General features: G+C 30.9%; 2 protein-coding genes across 2 annotated transcripts; one reads left to right on the top strand and one right to left on the bottom strand.

Annotated features, from left to right (window-relative positions):
* The first annotated feature begins 1,484 nt into the window (after positions 1 to 1,484).
* Positions 1,485 to 7,819, top strand: LOC145316784 (uncharacterized). The gene is made up of 4 exons (XM_080157518.1): positions 1,485 to 1,617; positions 2,207 to 2,273; positions 2,460 to 2,575; positions 7,666 to 7,819. Exons 2-4 carry the CDS (start codon positions 2,208 to 2,210, stop codon positions 7,730 to 7,732), a joined length of 249 nt encoding a protein of 82 aa, XP_080013644.1. The 5' UTR covers positions 1,485 to 1,617; position 2,207; the 3' UTR covers positions 7,733 to 7,819.
* A 1,096-nt stretch (positions 7,820 to 8,915) lies between these two features.
* On the bottom strand, positions 8,916 to 19,231 carry LOC145316783 (uncharacterized). Its single transcript, XM_080157517.1, has 5 exons — positions 18,912 to 19,231; positions 12,213 to 12,365; positions 11,039 to 11,255; positions 9,892 to 10,190; positions 8,916 to 9,725 (listed from the first exon to the last, which is right to left on the bottom strand). The coding sequence occupies exons 1-5, from the start codon at positions 19,125 to 19,127 to the stop codon at positions 9,543 to 9,545; spliced, it is 1,068 nt and encodes a 355-aa protein (XP_080013643.1). The 5' UTR covers positions 19,128 to 19,231; the 3' UTR covers positions 8,916 to 9,542.
* Between the last annotated feature and the right edge of the window lie 7,304 nt (positions 19,232 to 26,535).

Below are 26,535 nucleotides of genomic sequence, written 5' to 3'. Positions count from 1 at the left end.
AAAAAAATTTACTTCCCGGTATTAAAAATAAAAATAATTCTATAAAAACTATTGATGATTACATTTTAGATCAATTACAAAAATTTAAGAAAGGGCATTTGTAATGACTTGATAATCACATAGTTAGATATACTAGATTTAATATATGGGATTATTACGGCACTTAGATATTCTTAAAAAATGCTATTTTTCAAAAAAAAAAGAAGAACATACAATGTAGAAATAAATATTGGAAAGTATAAGTTAATAAACAAATGTAAAAAATAAAGAACGTAAGGAAAGAAGAGAAAAACAAGAAAAACGAATATATGAAGAAAAACCAGTATAGCCTATGACGTTGTACGATTATATTTGTGAGGCTGTACTATTTCCTACGTATATTTTTTGATTTGTTGTTTGCAAAACCACTGTAACCATATTAGATTCTTTGTCATAATAAAGCTAGAAATAAATCTTCTTTTCATGAAAAAGAGCGTAACTACAATTATCCAGGGAGTAAGGGAGGGGACAATGGGCAATTAATTCAATTTAAGAGTTTTTGAAGAAAGGCCATGAAAACCAGAATAATCCTGAAAAAATGGTGGAAATTGTAAAGTGATTGTTGATTAAATCTAGAAAACCATAAACTAAGAAAAAAGTTCCAAGAAAAAAAGCAATCATTTGAAAATAAGATTACCAGTATTACAGACTGACATAACCATTCTGTAATTAATTACTAGAAATATCTCCCTGGAACTCTACAGATGACAGGGAAAGAGAAAAGAGATTTGGGGGCAAGTGCTGTGAACATGGAAAAAAGGGGCAGGCAGGCGTGTAGCTGGATGGGCAAGTATATGACCCGCACGCCTTCCTGCCCCTTTTTATCCTGTTTATTTCCCCCACCTCCCTTCTCCATTTCCCATTCTCGTCTACTTTTAAACAGGAGGTGGGGATGAAGGGAGTGAAATATAGTATGGGGGTGGGGGGCGTGTATTTATATTTGAACTACTCTCTGTCTGCAAAACTATATATATTCAAAACTAACATAGCGAGTAACGGCATTTCTTGCACAAGTCCCCAAACTCAGTCAGAAACTGCTAAATTCTTGCACATTCCCTTTAAGCCAGTCCCCAAAGTCTGAGACTCCTAAAGATTGAATATTCGATCCATTGTCCCCTCCCTTACTCCCTGACAATTATCATATTGTTAAAAAATATCTATCAAGAGCCCTATGAACCTTTTTTTTTATCAATAGGACCAAAATATTGATAACTTATTATAAACCATTCTTATACAAATGAGCATATCAGCATCCTCATAATATAATTAAGTCAATCATAAGCTACACCAAATGATCAATTAGGATATAAAAAGTGTTGCAGGGAATTTGGGGGGTATAAACTATTCAATATCAAACTTTAAATGAAATGGGGAAAGAATAACTTTTGAGATGTGTTGACCTACGTGTAAGGCCAGGCTACCTACACAGCAGCCACCATTCACATCAAATGTGCTGACTCAGCATATGACCAGGTTAACCTGGGTGCTGTAGCTGGCAGGTACTTGCCAGTAGGATAGCATCGTCCTCTCACAAAGTAGTCGGTCTACTTCACACCAACCCACACTACTTAGCCACAAGTACGCAATTCATTTTAAAATTTTATTATTTTTATGTATAAAAAGTTGATAGAAAAATTATTTGCTGCTTTATAATATTTTAATACTTTTTTTTATGTTTTTAAATTTTTTTAAAATGAAATGTTGCAAAGTATAAAAAAAACGTTTTAAAAGTAAAAATGAAAATAAGTTTTATCCATAAAGCAACATTATTATCTTTAGATGATTTTTTGTAACATTATTTCTTTACGGTAAATCTGATATTGCTTTTAAGCTACTCAATTAGTCCTGGTCCGTCCGTCGGTAATAAAGTAAAGACAGACTTGTATATGAATACAACTGCAAGGTTTCTATATAATACATAATGTAATATAGTTTGTTTATGGGCCGTTTTCCCCGGTAATGAAAATACAATTTCAAAGCATATTTTTTTATTATAAATAATTTCATTCGAAAAGAAGAAGTCTATAACTTATAGCAAATTAAGATGCAGAAAGTAAGATATTTATATAGATATTTCTGTACATTGAAATGATAGCCTTTTCTGTGTCGTAATTAATTACTCTTTTACGAGAAAACATTGCTACTCTTGAAATATTTTTTTGCTCAGGATGCAAGGAACACCTTCAGGCCACTGGAAACGTCCCATTACTAGGATGTACTCCTACAACCACCAGGTACTTTGACAGAAATATTTAAATCAGTGGCGTGCACAGTTTTTTTTTCAGAGGGTTTCACGAAACTTAATTCGTTCTGTTAATTATTATTTAACCCCCTTGGCTCCTAAAGAGCTAACTTGGCATAACAATAATAAACTTTAATAACCCAGCTTACCCTAAACTAAGTTTATTTGCTTGTACAAGGTTGGTGAGAGCTACTACATGCCCATGAGTAATTATATTGAGAAGAAACACGCAGCTGAACTCCCTGGACCTCTCTGCTTCTCTGAGAGAATAGCCGTCAATGCTTTGAATGACGTGTAAGTTCAATTTTTTTTTATATTTCCTTACTGTTGTGCAGGTGTAGAAGAGCTTTATATTGCCTATAAAAAATAACGTCATACAATACAAATTACTAATTATAGGCCAAGAATCTGACTAAATTACCAATGGCAAGCGAGTATGCATTTTAATTGACCAATGGTGGGTCAGTATGACGTCATTTTTAATAAGCCCTATAAAAATCTTCGAAGGTGTTTGTTCAGGGCGTGATGGGTTACACTAGAATTTGTTTCAAACATTTCTATTTTAGAAGCACAGCTAATTTATAGCCAGGGGCTGTCCCTTTTTCCAAATATCTGTCCTAACGTCCGTCCGCCACACCCTAAAGGTTAATTCACAAAATGAGGTCTTTTTTCCGCAGATTTTCCTGACTGTGAAGCTCTTTGAATGCTTTTATTTCTTTTTTTTATTGATTACTTTATTTCTACAATAAAAATATAAAATCTACGCTAACAATCGAAGTATTATCAATTAAAATAAATGTAAATTATAATTATCACGAAACCTGAACATGTTATTAGACACAATTTAACTTTAGTAAAACATTTGATATTTTTAACATATGCTTTTTACACATCATCATCATTGCCTTTAGTTCTCGGCAGAACGTAGGCCATGCACAATGGTTCTCCAATCTTCTTTGATTGGGCACGCTTTGAGGCATTGCTGAAAGATGGAATTTTCTTATCTTTCAGTTCCCAACCTCTACTTCGTTCCCGAGCCCAAAGTTAAATTGGTCTTTACTTTGTGCAGATTGAACGTGAGCAGGTTTTTTCTAGGGAAGGATTGTTAGCCCTACCCAAACCCCCTGAACTGGGGGAAGTGACCAGAATTCAGTCTGGCATCTACCCTAGGATCTTTCAAGCACAGTAGGACTCTTATGGTGTAGCTCCTAGGATCATTGATGCACGGTGCAGAATGGACGACGTGCACGTATCTGGTCTCCCATCCCGCTTTTCACACATAGAATTAGAAAATCACATGACTTGTAAAAAATAGAAAATCATTACACAACTAAAATAATTTATTTGTAAATCGCACGTTACGTTTGAAAAGAAGAAATGACATGACACGTCAATGTTTTTACTATTTCATTCTTGTTTTGTCAGACAAATACATTCATCTGCAAAGAAAATAATGGAATTTTAATTTTGGGGAGTAAGGGGACACATTGCTATTCTGGTAGAGAAATAGTGCGTGAATTTTAACCCTCATCCCCTCCAAAAAAATGTATATCACAGGGGTAAACTAATTTTAAGGAAAAGTAATCCACATATAATATAAGCAGAAAGTACATTAACAAGGATGACAACATCCATAAAAGCGAAGCTCTGAAATGGAAGGACAAACGAACATTAATACTTGTAGATTGTCAGAACTGAATTAGCAGAAAATTAATGCATCAGTACAAACAATATTTTAAGAAAATTTGTTGCAAAACTGCATTAATAGATGATACTGTTTAAGGACATACTTACATTTTTGGGACTTGTTTATAGAGATGCTTCGCTTATAACATTGTACCTTGTTGTAATAGGAATCAGTTTTCAAAAAATCAGAAGAATCGGATAATTTTTCTAAAAATCAGAAGAATCGAACACAGTAATAGTGTCTGACTGATTATGACGTAACAAAAAAAATAGCCAATGAGAGGCCACTATAAATTTTACCATTGGTCAATAACGGCCTCTCATTGGCTATTTTTTTTTGTTACGTCATAATCAGTCAGACACTATTACTGTGTTCAGAAGAATCGGATAATTTTTCAAAAAATCTGAAGAATCGGATAATTTTAATATACAAAAATTTGTTGTCAAAAAAGTTAAATATCGACATGTTTAAAATGGACGTACGAACATTCTGGTATTGATTATAGAGTTGGCACGCTTTCTAATTTGTACATAACTACTATAGGAATCATCATGCAAAGTTTGGAATCGATAGGACAATTCTAACCTGTTTAAATTAACGAAAAGAGCTAACTCTCTGTACGTACGGACGGACGGACGGACGTACGGACGGACCGACCCTAATTATAGAAAAGCTTCGCTTTTAAAAACGGTGGATGAAATGAAATATAAACTTGTAAGGAGGGGGGGGATTATTTTTCTCCCCTCCAGCTTGGACGTCCATGCTTGTCACAAAACAAAAATATATGAGTATTTTAAGTGTACAAAATATATGCTTAAACCCTTAAAGAATACATAATGTTTATTTTAACATCAACTTTGTCCAACGGTCTAATCATGGTAACAAATTAATCTGTATCAATCGTCACGGGGTCTTAATTTTTAACGTACTCGTACTAAATACTATCTATTTAATTTTTCTCTTTAACTTGAGAAAAAATTAAAACTTTACACAAAAACCTAACATAACATAATTTTCAAATTTTGTACATTAGTACTAAACTAAGATTTTAATTGTGATTTTAATTTCAAGATACCCCATAATATATAACATAAATATAGGTTTAATACTCATAGTATTTTAAACAAACATTAGTTAGGATATGTGATAGGCCATTTGAAATTTTAAATTGTTAATCCTAAGTTACTTTGTTTATATTTTTAAACAAATACGAGATTTATGAAGTAAGATGATTTTTATTTTTTTTATATCTTCTAGCTTTGTTCTTTCAAGAATTTATAAAGTATTTTAAATTGCCTGAGAGTTCAAAGGTGTTTGTATTGTGTAAAGGGTAAAAAAATCCAAGTACTCATTAGAAACTCATTTAGACATGCTCTGGTGTTCTATTATGTTTTGCTTCCCTCAATAAGATGTGTATTTGAATAAAATCTTTTATTTTTAATTCAATGACAATAATGCTTAAGAAGGGATGGTAAATTGTAATGACTTTTTACTTCCCATTTAAATTTTTATACTATTTGTGTAAAGATGAGTATGAAAATAATTTATCCACATATAAGTCAGACTTTTCGAGTAGCTTTGCTACAAAAAACTGCATTTCTTTAACAATAAATGCAGTTTATGTTTTATTTAAACTTGCTACGCAACTTTGCATTTTTAATCATTTTTTTCTCTCCTTCCTTCACCATTCCCTTTTGTCTAATATATACATCTCTCTCTCTTTCTCTTTTTTTTTCTCTCTAAAAAATTGTATGTTAGCTGGGCGGTCTGCGTGCGCAGGTCTCTATTAACATTCTTTTATCATTTAATTGCTGCTGCATTTTTGGCTGGCACAAAAATTCTTAATTAGCTCACTAATTTTGACAGAAAAAAAATAATTAATTTATTTAATCACTAGACACTGAAAGCAATTAATAATGATAAAAAAGTATATATAGTTATATTTTCTCTCTAAAAATGGTTTTATTCTTATTACTTCTTTTCTGCTATCAAAGAAACAAAATACATTTTTTTATTTTAAAGGATGCTAGATAAATTTTTATCTAGTCTGCGTATTTTAAAATTGTTATGTCAAGTATTTGTTGTAAAGGTTGTCTAAATCAATTTTGCATCGAGTCTGGTGAGGATATACATTAAAATAACTGTCACCTTTTTAGAAACAGTCTAGCTGAAAAGTAGAGACAGCTAAAAGGGGCACCAAAAATAACGTCATACAACAAAGTTGACCAATAAGAGGCCAGTATACACCAATGGTAAAATTTATACTCGCCTCTCATTGGTTATTTTATCGTAGGACGTCATTTGTTTGGTGCCACTCTACTCTGTCTCTGAAAAGAATGATTTCTTGCAGTTTCACTGTAAAATGTAAAGCGCTCAAAAAGTTATCAAGTTTTAATCATACTGTGCTAGCTAATTATAAGAATAAGGGGGAACGTCTACTTAAAAACTTGCATATAAGACCTATTGTTTCCAGAAAAGGAGGGGACATTGGGCTGTTTATTACAAAAGTCTCAAAAGTTTTATGATAACATTTTCTTATTCGTTTGCTTAACCACTTTTTTGACCCTTATTGAATTTTTATTGGTTGGTTCATTAAGTTGAATGTTCAAACGTTTAAACTACTAATTGTAATCTACAGAAGGGTTAATTTGGCGTACCATCATTGGGGATGGATATCTGTTTATCTGCCATGAACTAGATCATTCTTGTTAACCTTGAGTTGCACTTTTTGCAATAACTCTGCTTAACACATGCTCAAACTAAAAGCATTTTCAATGAATATCCCTGTTATTCAAACTAGAGTACACATAACCCCCCGCCCCCTCTACAGATTTTTAAAAATCCAAATGCATATTTTTAATGTATCATAGAATCATAGAATTTGGCTAATTATAAAAAAAAGAAGAGCCCTACAATGTTAGAGCCTATTTGGGGTTGCAAAAAAGTTTTTTTCTTTTTTTTATGTTATGTGGGTTAAAGGGGTTATGTTTGGTCAACTTGTCGACTAGAGGGATTTTGCCGCATTTTCTATCAATGAGACAAATGTTTCTCATTAAACTTTGAGTAAAGTTAACAAACTATTGCAAACGGATTCTTTTCAAATGTAAAATAGAACATTTTTAAACTTTGGTTGCTAACTTCTAAGATTGTTTTTTTTTTTACTTGGGGGAAAGGGGTATATTTCAAATAATATTAACCTTCTGTCAAGTCTTCTATATAAAATGTTATTGTTGAAACAATCAAATTAATTATTTGCATCATAAGAATAGGTAAATATCAATTTATCCACTATTGGCGCATCCTCAAATTCTTGCTCTTTTCACCTAATGACATGGTCTAACTTAAACAAGAAACTCAAATATGTTCTTGCATTAGTTTTAGATTTACTTATCTTATTCTTTTCTGCTGTTAACTGTTAAAAAATTCTTTTTGATTAGGCATAGTGGAAAAGAAGGTACTTTTTAATAATAAAGCTAGTATATGATCCAAAATAACAATCTGTTTGTCCTAAAGAAATGCGTTTGAAAACGTATATTTGTATTCGTCAGTTCATCTTTTACACTAACTAAAATGTATTTCTTTTGGCGAATCCTTGGCTGCTATATGAGATAAGCATTTATATGTTAAATTACTTTTTATGGAAGATACATCTTTGTCTCTGTACTGTATTAAATCCAAATATTTTTATTCTGTTTAGGAAGACCAAAGTGAGCTTTTCCAGGGAGATCACCTCTGTTGTCAAATCCTCTACAATTGGACTCTAATAAATCAACATTTCATAAATATTGTTCATTTAATGATATCATTACAATAAAGTATTCAATATAAAAAAGTAATTAGATTTAAGCCTCTGTACCTTTGTATAGCTACAGGATAAGTAATTAAGGAAACGTCGTTATAAGGATTTTTTCACATATATCCAGCCGTTTTAGAGATCACAGAGCTCAAGAGGTAGTACAAACACAATCAGATATTAACCTATAGTACTTTTTGTGTACTTCAGTAACTGGGTGTGTTTTTGTTTGTGTGCGTAAGAGTGTCATGTAAGATCTCTGAAACCACTATACTCTGGTCGTTTGGGATGCTGCCATTTTTATTAAAACTAGCAAAAATACAACTACGTGTTTCTGTCAATAAATAATTGTGTGTACTTTTCTATATAAGGTTATGATTACTTGGCAATATTAATTAAAATTTTGCTTGTATCATAAATAATAAAGAATTAAAAGTGTCGATGAGCCTAGAATGTAAGAATGCAATCAAATAAAATGTCTCATGGCCAAAGCAATCTTTGAAATAAAAAAAGTATCTAAGAAATTTTCTTTAGTGACCTTATTTTTACTTTAAATAGCATAAAATCTAATTTTAAACGAAAGATGTTTAGTTTTTGAAATACCTTTAATGTTGTAAATTTTTTGGGTACTGATAAAAAGTTTTTGCAATTTACCCAGATAAACCTGGCAACAAATTTACCTGACCAGGACATTATTAGCGATAAATCCTGCAAAACTTGCTGGTGGCTGTATTTATCTTGATAATGTAATTCAAATAAATAATTATCCATAAAATTATGATGTTTTAGCAAATATTATTAATAAAATTAGTAATTAATATCGTGGAGATGTTATAGCCAACAAGTGAAATAAATCTGAACTAATATTTGGTGGACAGATAAAAAAAATCGTCATTACCACACTAATCTTTGTCTCCCGAAATTGCTCAAAATTAAGAAACCTTAACAAGTATTTTTTCAAATTAATTAGTTGTTGGTTACAGCTGTATCAAGGAAATAAAGTTTTGGTTTTACTTTAAAGCTTAGTAAACGCTTTTATGTGACAAAAAAGACTTTTTTATATAAAAGGTTGCGTGATCGAAATATTCATATTTAATTTTTTCCCCACTCACCACCTCTACTATAAATAATTAAACTCAATGGAAAAAAAGTTATTAAAAATCTAAATATATATATTTGTATATTTTTCTAAATTTAAAGATACAGAAATATTAATATTTGACTTTCAAAACATAATCGTCATAGAGTAATAAATAAATTGTTCTAAAAAATGGGAGCCAAATAAATAATTTCAAATCCAAATATAAACAAACCACAAATTTTAAACAAATACATAAGGTTTTAGGAAACAAAAAATCATTATTAGAAATAATCAATTGATATTATGATAATATAAAAGATGAATGATAAATAAACCAAAATACAAACCTTCCATTTATTTAGAACAATAAAAGTTCTATTTTATTTATTGAAAAATCAAATCTAACATTAAATTATTGTTGTATTTCATAATTAGCCTTACTATGAATATGATATGAAAAATTTATGATACTATAAAATAAATGTTTTTTTTTAGAAAAAAATTAAATTTAAAGCATATTAAAAATTAATTGAATAAGCTGAAAGAAGAGTTAAATTTTATGCAAAATATATAAAAAAAACTTTGAAATCTATGAATATAAAATAAAAGATAATGAAATGTATGTTTTTTTATGTAATTATATAATTTTATTAAATAAAAGAAAAGAAAATTTTAACATTAACATTTTAATTCTAAATATTTAATAATATCCTTTACCCCCCATAACTGATTTGTATATGTTGCTAGGGTCACAGAAACCATTGCTCTGACCGTCGTGTCCGCCACCGTTGCCCATAAAGGCGGAGTCAACGTTATTCTGGAACTGTCTGCTTGGAGCCATGGGGTCTTTCATGGGGCGGGGAGGTAATCTGTTCATCTTTGTCTACAAATAAAAAACTTTTTAAAAAGATATCCGAGATATACATTTTTACTTTACTGATAATAAAATTGAAGAAACCTAATAACCGCTTCCAAAATCAACAGCCGCCTTGAATTTATATATCTTTGATTGACCGTAAGCCTATAAAAATAAAGTTAAGCTGGTCTACCTGTTGAGGAAAAACACGAGCTTCGTAACTTCCATTTTGTCCACCACCATTCGCCGTTCCATTCAATGCACTTCCATTCACCCCGTTGGCGACTCCGTTCAGGCCGTTGACGCCATTCATACCGTTTACGCCGTTCATACCGTTCACGGCTTGTCCATTGGCCTGGTGACCATTCATACTTGGCTGTGGCTCTGGAGAGGAGGGGAGTGAAGCAAGTAGGTCTGTACCAAAGTTGAATCCGACAGAATTCTTTCGTCTGAGTTCCTCCTGGCGAGTCTGCTTTACTATTTCTGGCACAACTGAAAATTATATATTTGTATCATTTGATATTTTACACGCTGCATCGTAAAAGAATCTTTATTTTCTAATTTGTAATATTGTGTCATAATTATTTTTAGGATATTTCGTCACAACTTCTGTTGTACGTAAAAGTAAACAGTATGTTTGTTATTTTACCTTACAATGCCTGTCGAGCACTGTAAAATAGATTAAATACAAGATGGGGGAGGGGGGGGGGGGCGAGGGGTAATTTTTTGCCCTAATCATAACCCAGAGGGACCTTTACTGTGGTGCCATTACCGAGGATATACAAACTTTCCCGATTTTGTATAATTTTTGAGGACCACGACTCCAGTTACGTCATATTTTTCTTTCCCGAAAAAGGGAAGGGGGAAAGAAAAAAAATGGAAGGGGGGAAGAAAAAAGAGATGGGAGAAAAAGGGGTTTTCCCCATCTCTTTTGAAGAGATTTTCTTCCCCCTTCCCTTTTTCGGGAAAGAAAAATATGACGTCACTGGAGTCGTGTTCCTCAAGATGCTGCGCAAAATGGTACAAAAAAATGACGTCATACTATAAAGTTGTCCAATGAGAGGCCAGTATACATTGTAATTGACCAATGGTAAAATATATACTCGCCTCTCATTGGTTATTTTATCATATGACGTCAATTTTTTTGTACCATTTTGCGCAGCATCGTTCCTCAAAAATTATACAAAATCGGGAAAGTTTGTATATCCTCGCCATTACCCTGCGGCACTCAATATAACCTAACCTAACTTAAAGTATGATCAAAAGATGTAATGCTACTAAATTTCATTGGTTAATTATGTAATAGAATATTCTACTGAACCAATAAATAAAATAGATACCTTTGTCCTTATAATGATAAACTTGGATTCCGCCGCCGCCGAGAAGAGAATCTCTGCGCTCTGTCAGGTCAACTGTTTTGCTGCGCATATTTCTAGAGTTGGCGAGGATCTCCTCCTGCCTCCGGATCTCCGCCTTCCTCGCCTCGTCTTTCTGTCTCCTCTCCTCTCTCTCCTTGCTCAGGAGCTCCTCGCGCACTCTCTGCTCATTCTCTATTCTATAGGATACAGTACACTTGATACGCTTTATTTATTATACATACATTTGAGTAAAATCTAATTTATTTGTAGTTTACTGTGAAAATCATCAGAGTTAGAGGATAAGAGTAAAACACTGGAAAGGGAAGGAGTTAAATAAATGTATATACCCAAACCCATCCCAAGGACCTTGTACCTACTCTCAATTGAGTCTTTGAAAAGTAACCAATAGAAAATAATTTGGTAGCAAACGAAAAAGGTCCTTGGAAAAGGGGGTTATTTGTATCTGTTACATCTATACTATATATCTTTTGTGGGAGGGATTTTGGACTGTAAATTATACTAGTTCCCAAAGTTTTATGAAGATGTTCTCTCATTCGTTGGCCACAAAACTTTAGGAACTTTTATTAAATCTTGATTAAGTTGTACAAATCTGCAGTGGTAAAACTTTATCATCAATGATTTTAATCGACAGAAGGGGTAATTTGTTTATCATAATTGAGAGTATAAAACGTCAAAAATCATATCCCTTAGATCCCTGGACTATGAGTCAACATTGTTAGATACTTTTTTATTTCCTACTATCGGCTACGCCCCCTAGAGGCCTCTAGGGGCACTTTAGGAGGGGGGAGTCGAATTTGATGACCCAATTTCTAATTTTAGATTTTAAAAGAAAAAGTTTTAAAAAATATTTTTGGGGGGTGGAATTTTTTTTTTTTTTGGGGGGGGGGTTCCCACACAGACACAGAGACAAACAGACAAACATCCTGTTACTTTAGTATAAGGATAACTAAAAAATCTAAATATAAAAATCTTTAAATAAAAGGTATTTTAAGATGAATATTTTACATCATATACTGATTTAACATAACAAGACTTAATTTGTATGAAACAAAACCCTCAAAATAATTTTAATTTCATGGATCTATCACTGTATCTTTGATTTGATGAAATTTAATATAAGGTAGCTGTCCTCCCTGTCTCTTTCTTTCTGTAGATATTCACAGCGCTTTCGGTCATCCTGGAGTACTCGGTTATACATCCCTTCAGCTTCCATTTTTGTCTTCTCTATTTCTCTTTGGATTATCTCATCTCTCTCCTTTTGTAATTGCATCCACGATTTACATTCAATCTAAAAACAAAAATAAATAAATTAGGTATTTCATCCTCTCTAATGAAAGATAACTAAGGATTAAAAGTTTTTTTCTAGCCAAAGTTGAATAATATTTTTGAAAAGTTCTGTTTTTCTTTGCCTACTAATATAATAATATTACTAAAGTTGTTTGCAAAAACAAAACTGTTTCTTATATCTATTCTTAACAATCAAAACATTCTAAGAAAAAAGACTGTTGGATAAACAAGATGTTTACAGCCCTCACAAAAGTGAACAAGCTCTGCTGTAAATTACTCAGTTAACTTAGAGTAAACTTTATTCGTCGATGAAAACATGAGATCTTAATAAAAATATTGATAAAAATGACTTAAAAGTGATTAGGAAATCAACCCCTCCATTCCAATATAATTTTTTAAATAAAGGAATTCAACCACCTTTTGTGTGGGTATGGGGGACATGGACCTTGATGACCTTAATGGTGAGTAGGGGTATGTTTTGTTCTCTCCCCCTTAGTATAATATAATAAATTAAAATCACCAAAGAGACAACTGGAAGCTTCCCTACAAAGCAGACTATATTTTTTTAACCATTACTGAAACCTCTAATTCATTTCAAATTTTGCACTTAAGGAAGAACAATAATCAAACCTATTATTGTTTAACTATGTAAACTGCTATCCTTGTTAGAATATTTTAGCTGTGAGCAAGAAATATATTGTGTGATAGTTTTTATGAAGTGCATCTGCAAAGAAAAGAAAATCATATGATACAAATTGCAAATTCTTCTGCAAATTAAATACCTCAGATGTAAAAACTTTATTTTGATGTTCTTTTTGAGAAATTTCTAGTATTGTTTTAAATTTACAGTACGTTAAGTCTAGGGACAAAAACAACAATATTTTTTTGAAGAAAAAAAATCATTTTTAGCTTTTGCTTTCACTTAACTGGCGATTATCATTTTTTAACATTTAGTTATTTTATCTTAACCTAAAATCCCTATCACAATTAAGTTTTTTTTCTTCAAAAAGTTAGTTTTATGTCCAGTTACGGAATCGCCAGAACAGTTTAAATGGCTATTTTCAAAATCTCTCACAAATATAACTTGTGTCTTAATGTTGAAACTCCTTTTCTTTCATTCATTATTAGAGTATTGTAATTTTTTTCAAATGATTATTCTAGACCATACTTTTATATTTACTCCTTGTGTTTTCAAAGGACTTGTTTTTTTTTATCTTTTATAAATCATTGACAAATAAAACAATTTAATTAAAAATATGGAAATTCTATGAATAAATGAAATATTTAGGTTCTAAAGTATTTTGTACTCTCCTTTTTAGAAATGATAAAAGATGCAAAATTATTATAAGAGAATACTTTTCCGTCTAATAAAACATGCATATGACAATTTAAAATAAACGTACATATGTACTTGGAACCCGGTATTAGTGTCGGACTGATTATGACGTAACAAAAAAAAATAGCCAATGAGAGGCTACTATGAATTTTACCATTGGTCAATAATGTCCTCTCATTGGCTAATTTTTTTGTTACGTCATAATCAGTCCGACACTAATACCGGGTTCCAAGTACATATGTACGTTTATTTTAAATTGTCATATGCATGTTTTATTAGACGGAAAAGTATTCTCTTTTTAGCTTCTATGCATGTAATTATGCAGTTAATTTTATATCATATAATCAAATGAATAAATTTTCAGTGAAGCATTTCTTGAATAAACAGTGATCTAATTCTATTGAAATTCTTTACATAGCATTCAAATTTTAGTCCACAAAGCAAGAAACTTGCAGATATTTCTTTTCTCTTGAATTCTAATTCTATGTATAAAAATTGCGTAACAACATAAAAAAATAGAATAAAATAAAAATAAAATTTGATCTTCAAAATTTTTGGATTTAGATAAGCAGTTAACTAAAGGCTATTACATCGAATTTTTTAGTAGTGTTATATCTAAGACTAGCGGCTACGCCCCTAGAGGCCTCTAGGGATACGTAAAATTGTTTTTTAAATCTATTTTAAAATCCGCTATTTACCAAAAATATTATTTTCGCCGATAGATGATGTTAGTTATGTTTTTAGCTAATTGCTAAAATGTCCGCAGAGTGGCATTTTTTATTTTTTCAATTTCTCTTGGGCCGGAGGGTGGTGGTATTCTTCCCCCGAATAGTTATAAACCTTCCCGGGACCTATGAGAAGCTATCATGTTAAGGAGAGCCCGATCGGTTCAGCGGTTAGCTAAATCCTTCGGTACAAACACAGACAAACAGACATTTTTTATCCTCAACATCGAGATATTGAATATGCTAAAGGAAGCTAACCTGTAACATGGATTTAAAAAAAAAACAATCTCTACGGACATTATTATCTCTGTGTAGTCTTCACTTCGTTATCCTCACAGTTTATCTTTTTCTTGTGTGTAGTACAGTTTACTAGTCTTTTTAGTGATTATTTATTTCTCTGAATGTTGTTACTCTTGTTTAAAGCGAAGCTTTTCTATAATTAGGGTTCTTCCGTCCGTCCGTAATGGGTAGCTCCTATCATTATTTAAAGCATGATATAATTGTCCTATTGATTTAAACTTTATGATTACCGTAGCAGTTAAGTACGATTAAGAAAGAGTAGCAACTTTATAATCTTTATCAGAATGTCCCATATTGAAAAATGTTGATTTTTTAATCTTTTTAAAAATAATTTTTTTAATTGAGTTAATTATTCTTTTTATCTGATTTTTGGTATACTAATTCCCATTACAAAAATGTATAATTTTATGAGCAAAGCATCTATATAACAAACCACTAAAAATTGGTTTTACTTGCAATTTTGTTTAGACTTGTGTATTTGTAATCTGCTAATTTAGTTATAACACTGTACAAGTGTAATGTAAGTTTTTCCTACCGTTACAGATCTTTGATTTTATGGATGTTGTCATCCTTGTTATAATGTATTTCAGGAATTGCACTTTTTTAACCAGGAAAAAATATCCAATGTCCACATTTATCTTTTTGTCTTTGATCTTTAAACTTGTAACATTGACCGGCACATCTATAAACACTCTCAAATATTGAAATCTAAAGATTATTTTCTTTCATTCAAATAGTTTTTAACAATATCTTTTAGATGCTGCAAAATGTTATCAATATTTGCAATTTGATAAAAGACAAACAAATAATTAAACTATACAATTAACAATTATTTTTCTTGAATCTAATGACACTGTAAATTGACATTTATGTCACGTTAAAATCAGATAAAAATTTTAGTAGGCCAAGCAAAATGAATATGATTTTTTTTCAGTATATATTTAACTTTATAAAGAATATATTTGAAATACAATTTATAAAAATACAATGTAATATTCTATACAATAACATAAGCATAAAAAAATGTCTGCCTTCTTTTATTTTCTCTTTATAAATGATGTGCTATTTTTTTTATCATTATCTTAAAATCTCCTATATCAATGTAAATATTTTATCTGAATAATTTTCTAATAATTTAGATACTTTCAAGCTTATAAATTTTCTTCTTTTAGCTAGCAGAACTGAAAAGCGGAGTATCTAAGTGAACTTATGTCTATTAAAGCGGATATTCACTATTATTGTATATTGAATTACGAATAAGGACATTCTTAGCTTTTGAGTCTTATTTTTAGAAAGGCTAAGCTTATTAAATCAGCTCTATTTGTCCTAGGAATCACTATTTCTAGTATAAAAGAAAAGGAAGATTATGTTTTGTCATATTTCGTTACAGCTTGTAACGTTTCTAGAATATATCTTATTATTACAGAAAACTTCATACACGATTTGAAATATGTAAAAAATTATAAATATTAGATTAGAGATATCCGCTAATCTGTATTGACTGTTTCGTCCAATATGAAAAATTCTGGATATCCTCTTTTAATATCAACGTATTTTCCTCACTAGTTATAAGTTTATTAGACATAAATTTTAAGAATATTCAAGATTAATTTCTCATCATATAGCATGTATACATAAGAGAAATTTATCATTTCAATCAGATACAGCTAATCTGTTTTTAATGTATGTAAAAAGTGTAACTACTCTATAACTATACTTCATTCGTTCGTCTGTCTAACGAGACCTTTAGCTAATTAAATCAAGTCATGACTTTCCTTAAACAAGATTTTTAATCAAAAAATTACTTTGAATTAAATGAGTTTTATCATTTATTGACAATTACACACGCCAAAATTCGCACTCAATGAAAAATTTCCAATTATTCAATTGTCAGAGGTCCGAAAATATATTTTGTTCTTATTATTATGGCCTTCTGGAGCTGCTCTGCCGAACCAAAAAGGTGGTTCAGTTAATGTTGACAATTTGCATAAACCCATTCCAGACATGGGCATTCTGAGAACTGGTTTGTACCTATGGAAAAAGTCATATTTTTGGGCGAGAGTGAAGCTGGTATCAAAAGAAATGAAAAACTTGCATCCATTTGTTACGCCAATGGGACCTCTAGGGGCATTTGAGGGAAGGAAAGGGAGAAGGTTTTAGTTCTGAATAAGAAGTAAATTTGTTGGACGTCTGTGGTATTTATTATAGAACGGATTTATTTTGGCAGGTTGAATGTACCCTCAACTAAAATAGTTTTAAACCATATCTGATTCTATTAAAAGCTTTACTGCAAAGGAGAACCAAATCGGTTCAACAATTAGCGATTACTTTTTTATTAGGATTAAATTCCAGTAAATTCAAAATTTTATGAATCCTACAAACATGTGAAATTTTATCTGGTTTACGTAAAAAAATTGTGTCCAGCTATTTTAAATGAATCAAGTGAAAAATATTCATAAATATCAGACACAAATATTTGATCTGAAACGTTTCAAATTTTAAAAATATTTTCTATGTATAGAAATTAACATATTCTGAAAAGAAGGAAACTTTGAATCTATTTTTTTGTAGGAAGACTTCTTTAACAATAAGGTCTCATCATGGAACTATAGCATCTTAAAGGTTAAAACGTTTATTTAAAACATTTTAAATTTATTGTAATATTTAAAATATTTTTGACAGAAGCATGTTATGTCTCTATTTACATTTTGAAAGGTATGTATGTCAACATAAGAATCTAGAAAATTAATCAATTTAAACATGAATAAACAATAAACCCTCGAATAAATTCTTGAAGCTAGGGCAAACACAAGTAAATATTTATAAAGCTGTTGATTGATCTATTACTGTTTAATAAAACTAGCGGCTACGCCCCTAGAAGCCTCAAGGGGCACTGGTAGGATGGGGGAAAGTCGACCTCATCCCATTTTAAACTTAAGTTTCAAAATAGTTTTAAAAATATTTTTTGGAGGGAGGGGGAGAAGACTCCCTCTCCAAAAATAGTTTAAAACCTTCCCATGATCTATAGGAAGCTTCACTGTAAAGGAGAACAATATCGGTTCAGCGGTTAGCGAGATCTTTTGGGAGAGACAAAAACGCTTACTACTTTATATAATAGGATAATAATTGCTGTCTGATTTGTTTTCAAGGATATTGCCATCTTTGTTTTATATAATGGCAATTAGATCTTGCATTAGCTTTATATTTAGAATTTTATTTTAATAATGACATCCCTGAGTTCATTAATATCAAAGAAAACTTTTATCTTTTTAATGTTTGGTAGTGGTACCCTATTTTTGCTAAAAATGAAATATTCTTTCAACTATTAATGACAATAGCCAAAGATCACTCACTAAAAATTAATAAATATGAGTGTTTATCAACATTTTAAACTGTTTTTCTCAATCATGGTTTGTTGTAAAATCTGCTAAAACAATTTTAAATGATATAAACTAAACATTCTAATAACGCCTTGAGATGTTGATGACCCCCTATCAATAATCAGGTTTCGTAATTTTGCCTTCTTTCCCACCTGAGGCTAATATTTTCCTTCTGATTACACCTACTTTATTCAAATAACAGTTTAAGATGTTAAAAAACACACACAAAAACGGAGTAGCATATAAAAGTAATTTCATTTTTTAGAGATGGAATTTTAAAAAGTAGTGGTTTCCCCATATTTTTGTGTGACCATTTTATACAGGGGTTAACCTACCCCTGCTAACCATAAATAGCCTTTAAACTGCTTAGGACAAATACTAAGCTATAAACACATTTTCGAGATGTTTAAGGACATACATACAACCTGCTGATTTAATGGTAGCCAATGTAACTTGATTAATAGTAATCCATTAGTTCAACGTGAATTGCAAATCTGTATATACTAAACTACAAGCAAGTTCGTAAAGCTACAAAAAAAAGTTATTTTAAATATTTTATAATTGTTTGAAATTGGTTCAGCTGTTCTTCTTTTAGATAAAATTATTCAGTTTTATTTATCTTATATGTAGAAATGCTATGCTTGAAAAGAATTAAAATCGTCTCCACAATGCTTTGACCACAATTTTCACACATTCTTTTATCCCATACTTTATGGTCTAATGCCTTCCAAATGATTACAAAAAAGCAATGTAACTTTAAGAGCTGAAAAATGTATATTAGTATTGCATTTTTTATTTAATTTTACCTGTACTATATTTAAAGTTGGAATAGGTTCAGGTTTCGGTAATGGTTTAAACAATTCTTGATATGATTGTTTGTCTTTGAACGTTATAACGGGACGAGGCGGTTCTTGTGGCTGAGCTGCAACCGCCTGTGGTGGTTGAGAAGCTGCGCGCAGCCCCCCGACTGGTCCTGCCGTCAGGGACATGCTACGCTTTGCTTTCCAAGTAACTCCAACCATATTTTTAAAAAAATATGTGGTTATGTAGTTTTTGTAACTAACTTCACTGTAGGTGACAAGTGCAAGACTGGAGTGTGTGTCTTGGGGGGAAATTACGGACCTGTCATGATAGCCAACCCCCCACCCACTTATAACACAGGCCTGTAACTATCTCTCCTCCCAAGGGAAAGCCGGACCGGACTAATTTGCCCCTCCGCTACACCTTCTCCTTTTTTTGTCCACCTTGATGTAAAATCTAAATTTGTGTTTGTTATTTCTCCTGTGTGCACAATTGTGTTTTTTTCCTCTGAAAGTTTAAACAAAATGAATCTGATAACAGAATAACAATTGTTTCATTGTATTATCGCGGATTCTTTGTTTTAAATATAAAACTTCTACCTGAGGATTTATAAATATTTAAGCCTATGATTGAAAATTGTAACGTTTGTACATATTTATTTAACCTTGACATAAACTTGACTTATTTCTTGAGTTGACGCAACATAATATGAAATATGTAATACAGAATATCCTAACCCTGTAGCAGTTCTATGATATGTGTGCGCAAATATTGTTCTAAATAGCTTTTATCCTTGTTTGTACCCCTTATAAATTATTAATTACACCGGTTTTTGTCTGATCGGATATGGACCAAAAACTAACTTTTTGATACCTAATTTTATTTAAACCTCCAACTCTTAGTTTTGGAATAAATTAAAGATACGGAGGGGTTTAGTTTTTGAAAATTTCGCCTAACCCCATCGGAGCAGGCGCCTATATTTGCGTTGTCTCATTCCTACATGGCTACCCTTTACCAAATCTAACCTAGCCTTACCTGATACCTAAAACTTAAAAGGAGGTAGGGTGCAGGTTCTATGCTTGAATAGGCACTTCTAGTAAAACCGCCTTATATTCCTTTTTGATTAAGCAAATTTGACATATAAGAAAACATATTTTTGTGTGTATACAATATTTTATTAATTTTAAATTAATTTGTTATGGAAATAATTGTTCTTGCTTCCTTATGAGCATAAATTATTGGCGGTGTGTTTGCTTCTGAACTATAATTAGGATATCTTATTCTGACAAGTAATTAATATTCACATTTTATGCAATTTCCAATGAAAAATAATTATTAATTATACAACAAATTTTGAAATGTTTCAAGTAGCGAATCTGCTATATAATTCATCGTGTCTGTTTATTCTGTAACGTAATTTCTCTCTCAGTATCCTCCTATCTTGTTCTATCTTTCTCTTTCTTTCTTTTTCTTCCTTATTCATTCGTTTTGTCCTCTTTTTTCTTTTTTTTCTATTTCTATCTTTTCTTTCTTTATCTTTCTTTTTCATTCGTTTTCCACTCCTTTTTTTCTTTTTCTTTTTCTATTTCTCTTTCTTTTTTTCTATTTCCACTCTTTTTAGTTCTATCTACTCTTTCTCTTTCTTAGACTTTTGTTTTAATAAGCCTTCAAACTATTGGACTTTTCGTTCTCGTTAAATTTTAAATAACAAAATGCATTTAGCTATATTTGGAAATTTTAGATTTTAGAAAATTTATTAGAAAAATAAAATCATAAAATTCAATATTTTTTGGCTTTGCTGTTCAAAGAATCAATTTTATTTTTAGGATAGAATTTCGGCTTTTAAACAATGCCTTTTTTCAATTCTGTCAGAACAAAATACTCGTCACTAAAATCAGAGTTTTACTCAATTTTAAAATTACATCCTTAATGATTGACACTCATACCTGTAAAGAGACAATGCTTGTTAGCATGCATGAGCCCTACAGACAAAGATCGTTTAATCTAAGAGTTTTTTTCTGCGTAGGTTATATATGTTTTGTTTTGTGCCAACCCCTTTTACCCTCTCACATTATAAGGTTAAGCTTTCAATAACAGCTTAACAGATTTAGTTCTTCACTTTAGGGAAGATTCAAGGTCCAGATTATTTTTAGGGTATTTTTCAATATTAATACAGAGCCCCTAGATTTTAGGGTTCGAGCCTTAATGTGTTTATAAACTAATGTTAGTTATAGACACATGGCAATGAGACAATTATGCACGTATGGGCCCTCAGATGTCAAAACTTTATTTTAGTGTTTGGCCAAAATGACTTAGCAATTGTATCTGTAAGTACGTCTAATAACATCCTTTGCTATTTTTAAAATCCTAGAAAATTTTTTTTGCAAGAAAATTGCATAAATTCGCAACCTTTTTTAGAACCACTACATAACTCGAGTTTTAAAACTTTTTATATAAAATCCTTTTTACAAAAAATATCAATAATTACTTAAAATTAAACCTGAAAGAAAAAAAATCTCATTACACGTGTTAATTTGCATGTTTTAGGTCTTTTTTTGAGGAAAGTATAACTTCCACATTTTTGACAATAATATATTTTTTTAACATTTCAAAGTAAAATATAATAAAACTTAAACGATTTTTCTTGAATTATCAGTTGAAAATTTCATCAAACATGCAATTTAAGTGATGAAAATTTAATAAAATCATTTTTAGAATGTTTAGAATTACCAATTTTCTACATTTAAAACAAAATGTTAACATAATTTAAAAACATTTTAACATATAACTTCAAAAATCATTAACATTTTATAAAAAGATGTTTCAAAAAATAAATCATTAAAAGGTATTAAAATGCATTTGAAATTACTTAAAATTAAAACGAGAACATCTTTTTACACTGTATTCTATGTAATAGAGTTTAAATGACATGATTAGTGAATGAAATATTTCCTAAACTCATTAAGCCTTTTTGTGACTATATTAAAAATAATTTATTTTGTTTTATATTGCTTTTTTATTCAAATATTTGACAAAATTTTCCCTACGTCAATAAAATAAAGTCAGTTTTTTACTGTTTCCAGGTTTTTCTTTATAATTATAACAATTAAATATAATATAAATCTTCATTATCTTTTATTTGAATTATCATACACATTAAAATGTAAAGTATAAGCTAGAATAGCACTTTTTTCAACGAATATTTTAATGACATTATATCAAAATAATTCCTCTTAAATATCACACAACATATGATTGGGAAGTATAGCCATTTCTTGGAGGTATAATATTTACAAAAATACCATTAATTCTGTTTTTATCAGAAGTTAAAAAAATTGAACAATTCTAAAACAATGGTTGGCTGTCTAGATATTGAGTACACTAAGATTACGTCTCTGTTCTATTAAAATAACGTTGCAAAAAGAGGGGTTCTGAAAGTAATCTACCTAATTTTTTTTAAAGAACCAACAAGTACTGTCAGTATCTTTTTTCTTGTAATCTAGCAGACAATCAAATCATAACACAATTTTCATGATAAAATATTCAGGTTTCTACTTCACATTTTAAAAAATATACTGATCAATAAAATGTTCAAAATTTTACTTTGTACTAATTGACAAAATATGTTGTAATTCTTATTTTAAAGTTACATTTTTATCCCTGACAAAATCATAGACGACTTTTAAAGGCATCTTATCTAAACTTTTTGAAGAAAAACTTAAAAACGTTAATTAAGTATGAAAACTATTTTCTTCGATTTTTCTGAAGTTATTATCGCATTCTATGGGTTTTTTATTATCATTTACTTATATCGAAAGTGCCAAACATTGTACCCTAACTTATTCATTTAATAAAAAACCAGCCGTGTATGGTTAGTTTTGTTGCATATACGTATTTCAAATTGTTTACTACTGATGAATGTTGTTATCCTTGTTTCATATTGCCACAACAATAGTCGTATTATTTGTTAGCTTTTACCAGCCGCAACCGCAGGTCAGCTGCTTGACAAACAAGGACGACTCCATCCAAAGGTATTAAAGCCATTAAATAAATATTTGTGCGTGTTTTACATATAAAGCTTTGACAAATGTGATAGAATTGAAATATATGTAAGATGGAAAAGGAAAATATATAAAGGTGAAAGGGAGAAGAAGGAATTTTATTCTGCCTCTAATCTAGTAAATTTTATCAAGAAAGGACGGTTGTTATTTATTGTAACAGGCAGACATTATTTCCAATCTGAAGAAAAAGTGACTGCAATAGTCGAACCTTCAGACACAATTGACTTGTAGAGTTGCTTCGCTTTAAATAAAGTAAATGAGACTACTTCTGCAAAGTGGTTTTCCTATTGTCACATACTTTTATATAAAGCCAAGTATATTTGATAAATTTATCTCAATTATAAAAGGTTTTTAGCTACTCCCTATTACATTTTTTTGTGTAATTAAGATCAGCTAATGCTTTTTTCAAACAAACTACACGTCTTTTTAGTGTTTTAGAATTTGTATGAAGAAATATAAATATGAATCTTGGGTGTAATCTTTTTTTTGAGAAAAAAAATAATAATTTATCCTTTACGCATCTCTCGACAACAGTTCTTAAAATAATGCAGATATAAATGTAAACGCAAAGCGTCTTAAAACCATTTTAATATTTTACAAAAATCGATCCTTAGTAATTTGTCAGCAAACTTGCGAGGAGAATTTCGGTACTTAAATTTTTTTCAGACACCCCTAAGAGCGCGGCGAATACTTATCAGGTTTGTCTGTAACCTAGTCACTATTAAATGTATTAAAGTTCTATCTTTATTTGGCTCTCCATCCTATGATTTTTTTCTAGAATCGTTGGTGATTTCCTATAAAGAGCCTGTGGAGAACCTAACCCCCACTTATTTTCCAAATAAGTTTAAAATAAGTAAGAGGGGGGGGGGGGGGTCATCTACTGAGTTGTGCCCTAACCCTGCGTGACTACCAAGTTCTTTTATAGCCTAACCTGTCCAATTAAAAAACAAACAAATTAAAAAAAACCTTCACCGACCATATTTATAAGGGGGTAGCGGTGGGTGGTTACTTGAGCTAGTGGCACTTTCAGGGAAAACACCCAAAATTGATATGAACGTAGCTAAAGTGATATTTAGGTATGTTGAAATTGACCGATAAACCTGACAGATAATCATGCTAATTACATGCCTCGCGGAAATTCTTAAAAATAGTATTTTTTTTTATAAAGTTGGACAAGAATGACATCTTCAATGAGTAGGCAGCAGTATACCGATTAAAAACAAGGATGACAACATCCATAAAAGCGAAGCACTGAAACGGTAGGACAAACGGACATTAACACTTGTATAGTATCTGAACTGAATAATCAGAATTTTAAAGTTTAAGAGTCGAAGCAAAATTGTAAATAAATTAGTTGAAAAACTGCTTAAAGAAGGATAATGTTTATGGACATACTTACATTTTTGGACTTGATTATAGAGATGCTTCGCTTATAATATTGTTCTTTGTTGTCCCAGGAATCAATATACCAAAAATCAGATCAAACGGATAATTAGAACACTTGAAAATTTGTTGTTAAAAAAGTAGAAAAATCAACATGTTTAAATGGGACGTACGGACATTCTGGTAATGATTATAGAGTTGCTACGCTTTCTAAATCGTACCCAACTACTACAGGAATCATCATGCAAAGTTTGAAATCGATAGGACAATTCTAACATGCCTAAATTAACGAATAAAAGCTATCTATCTCGGACGGACGGACGGACGGACGGACGGACGGACGTACGGACGGACGGACGGACGGACGGACCGACCCTAATTATAGAAAAGCTTCGCTTTTAAAAAGAAAAGTAAACTGTAATCGTAACGACCACAACTGCAGTTGCTGCCATATATTGAAGGCATTTTCCCTCAAAGTGCCTTGTCACACACGGAAGTATCTCCCCTTTTTGAAAAATAAATTTAAAAAAGAGGGGCAGGGTTAGTTTTTCGTTTTTTTTTGTTATTTCAGGTCAGGTTTGGTTATACTGGGCATAGAGTATCTCTGCATGCATGGTTAAGGCATTGCAGGTACAGACTCCTTAGGGTAAGTGCCGCCCGTAGGGGTAGGCTTAGGAAAAAAACTAACAATTTTATTTTCAAGTTATTTAAAAAAAGGGGGGAAGATTTCAGTGCTCGATAAATTTGTATGGACTTTAAAATACCAAGTTAAAACGTATAAGTAATTTTAATTAATTTTCTTTGCCTATTTCAATATTCTTTTGCTCCAGTATTCATTTTTTAATTTTAAAGTTATTCTAAGAAAGTGATTGAGTAGCTCTACTCGAATAAAGAGACATATGTGTGTGTTTTTTAAATGTGTGTCGCAAGAAAGCAAACTGTCACTAACAAACCAAAATATTCTCAATCCGAAGGAGGGATACAAAATAGTAATATTTTTCAATAGCAAACAAACAAAGGACGTCCAGGTTTTTTGAGGGGGTAAAATGAGTTATTTTAAAGGTTTTATGGTGTTAATCTAATGTATTTTATCAAAATTTTTAGGGGGTAAAATGAGTGATTTAAAAGTTTGAACCTTTAAGAAATGTGAAGTAGTTGGGGTGTGGTTGACCCTAATGTTAACCTGAAATAATCCACAAATTCAAATGACAACCAGTAAGCGTTGGCTAGATCTCAAGTAACCGACAGACAGACAGACCACACTTTTATCTTGAGCGTGTCATGCTAGTCTCTGGTAGTGGTAGCATCTTGTAAACAGAGAGTTTTATTTCTGTAAATATTTTTTTGGAGGGGAGGTTAGAGTTGAAAAATAGACTAGGAAAATTGACATACCCTCACCTGGACCTTTATAAACCAATTTCCTGAAGAAAAAAAGATACATACAGACAACCAACTTAATACTTTAATGATTACTGTTTAATTAGTTGGAAATATTTGTGTTTATTATCTGTTATCACCCTCAGGACACACATTTAGGAATTAGGATACAATTGAAGGCTAGATCACTACACACACACTCATTCGCTCACACACACACACACACACACTTTCACTCACAGTAGCGAGTGAGAGTGAGATGAAAGCTAAAAGCTTGCAATCAATCAATAACTAAACAAGTTGCTATGCACGCATGTATAGGTAGCTTTTATGTTTAACCATGCATAATTATATAATGGTTAATTAACCAGAATAAAGAAGGTAGCGAGAAGCTAAATAAAATTTTAATAAAATTTTTCAAATTTAAGAAAAGTTGTCACACTATTGTTTCACAGTAAAAGCTATGTCTGACTGTAATCTAAATATACAGTAATTTTAGAGATACAAAATAGTTTTAAAAACCACGTTTAAGATATTTAAACTCCTGATAACTAAATTATAGGTGATTAACTTCGCTGTCAAACAGATAAGTTAAACACATATTTGAAAATAGTTAGAAAATTTACTTAAAGCTACTGCTTCAATCTGTTTGTCAAAAAAATTATCAGTAAAATGTAAGTTTTTTAGCCAAAGACATTCTTTTGTCGCTGGAGCCAAAACCGAATATTGGAGGTTTTACCGAATCTTGGGTGTATGAATGTATAAAGTTAAGATTCATACCTCCAATAGCTTATAACCTGACATTCAT

This window comes from Acartia tonsa, chromosome 4 (genome assembly GCF_053477335.1).
Source record: "Acartia tonsa isolate MP-2025a chromosome 4, ASM5347733v1, whole genome shotgun sequence".
NCBI classification, from domain to species: Eukaryota; Metazoa; Arthropoda; class Copepoda; order Calanoida; family Acartiidae; genus Acartia; species Acartia tonsa.
The sequence above is the reverse complement of the archived record's forward strand: the minus strand, read 5'-3'. Positions and strand labels throughout refer to the sequence as shown.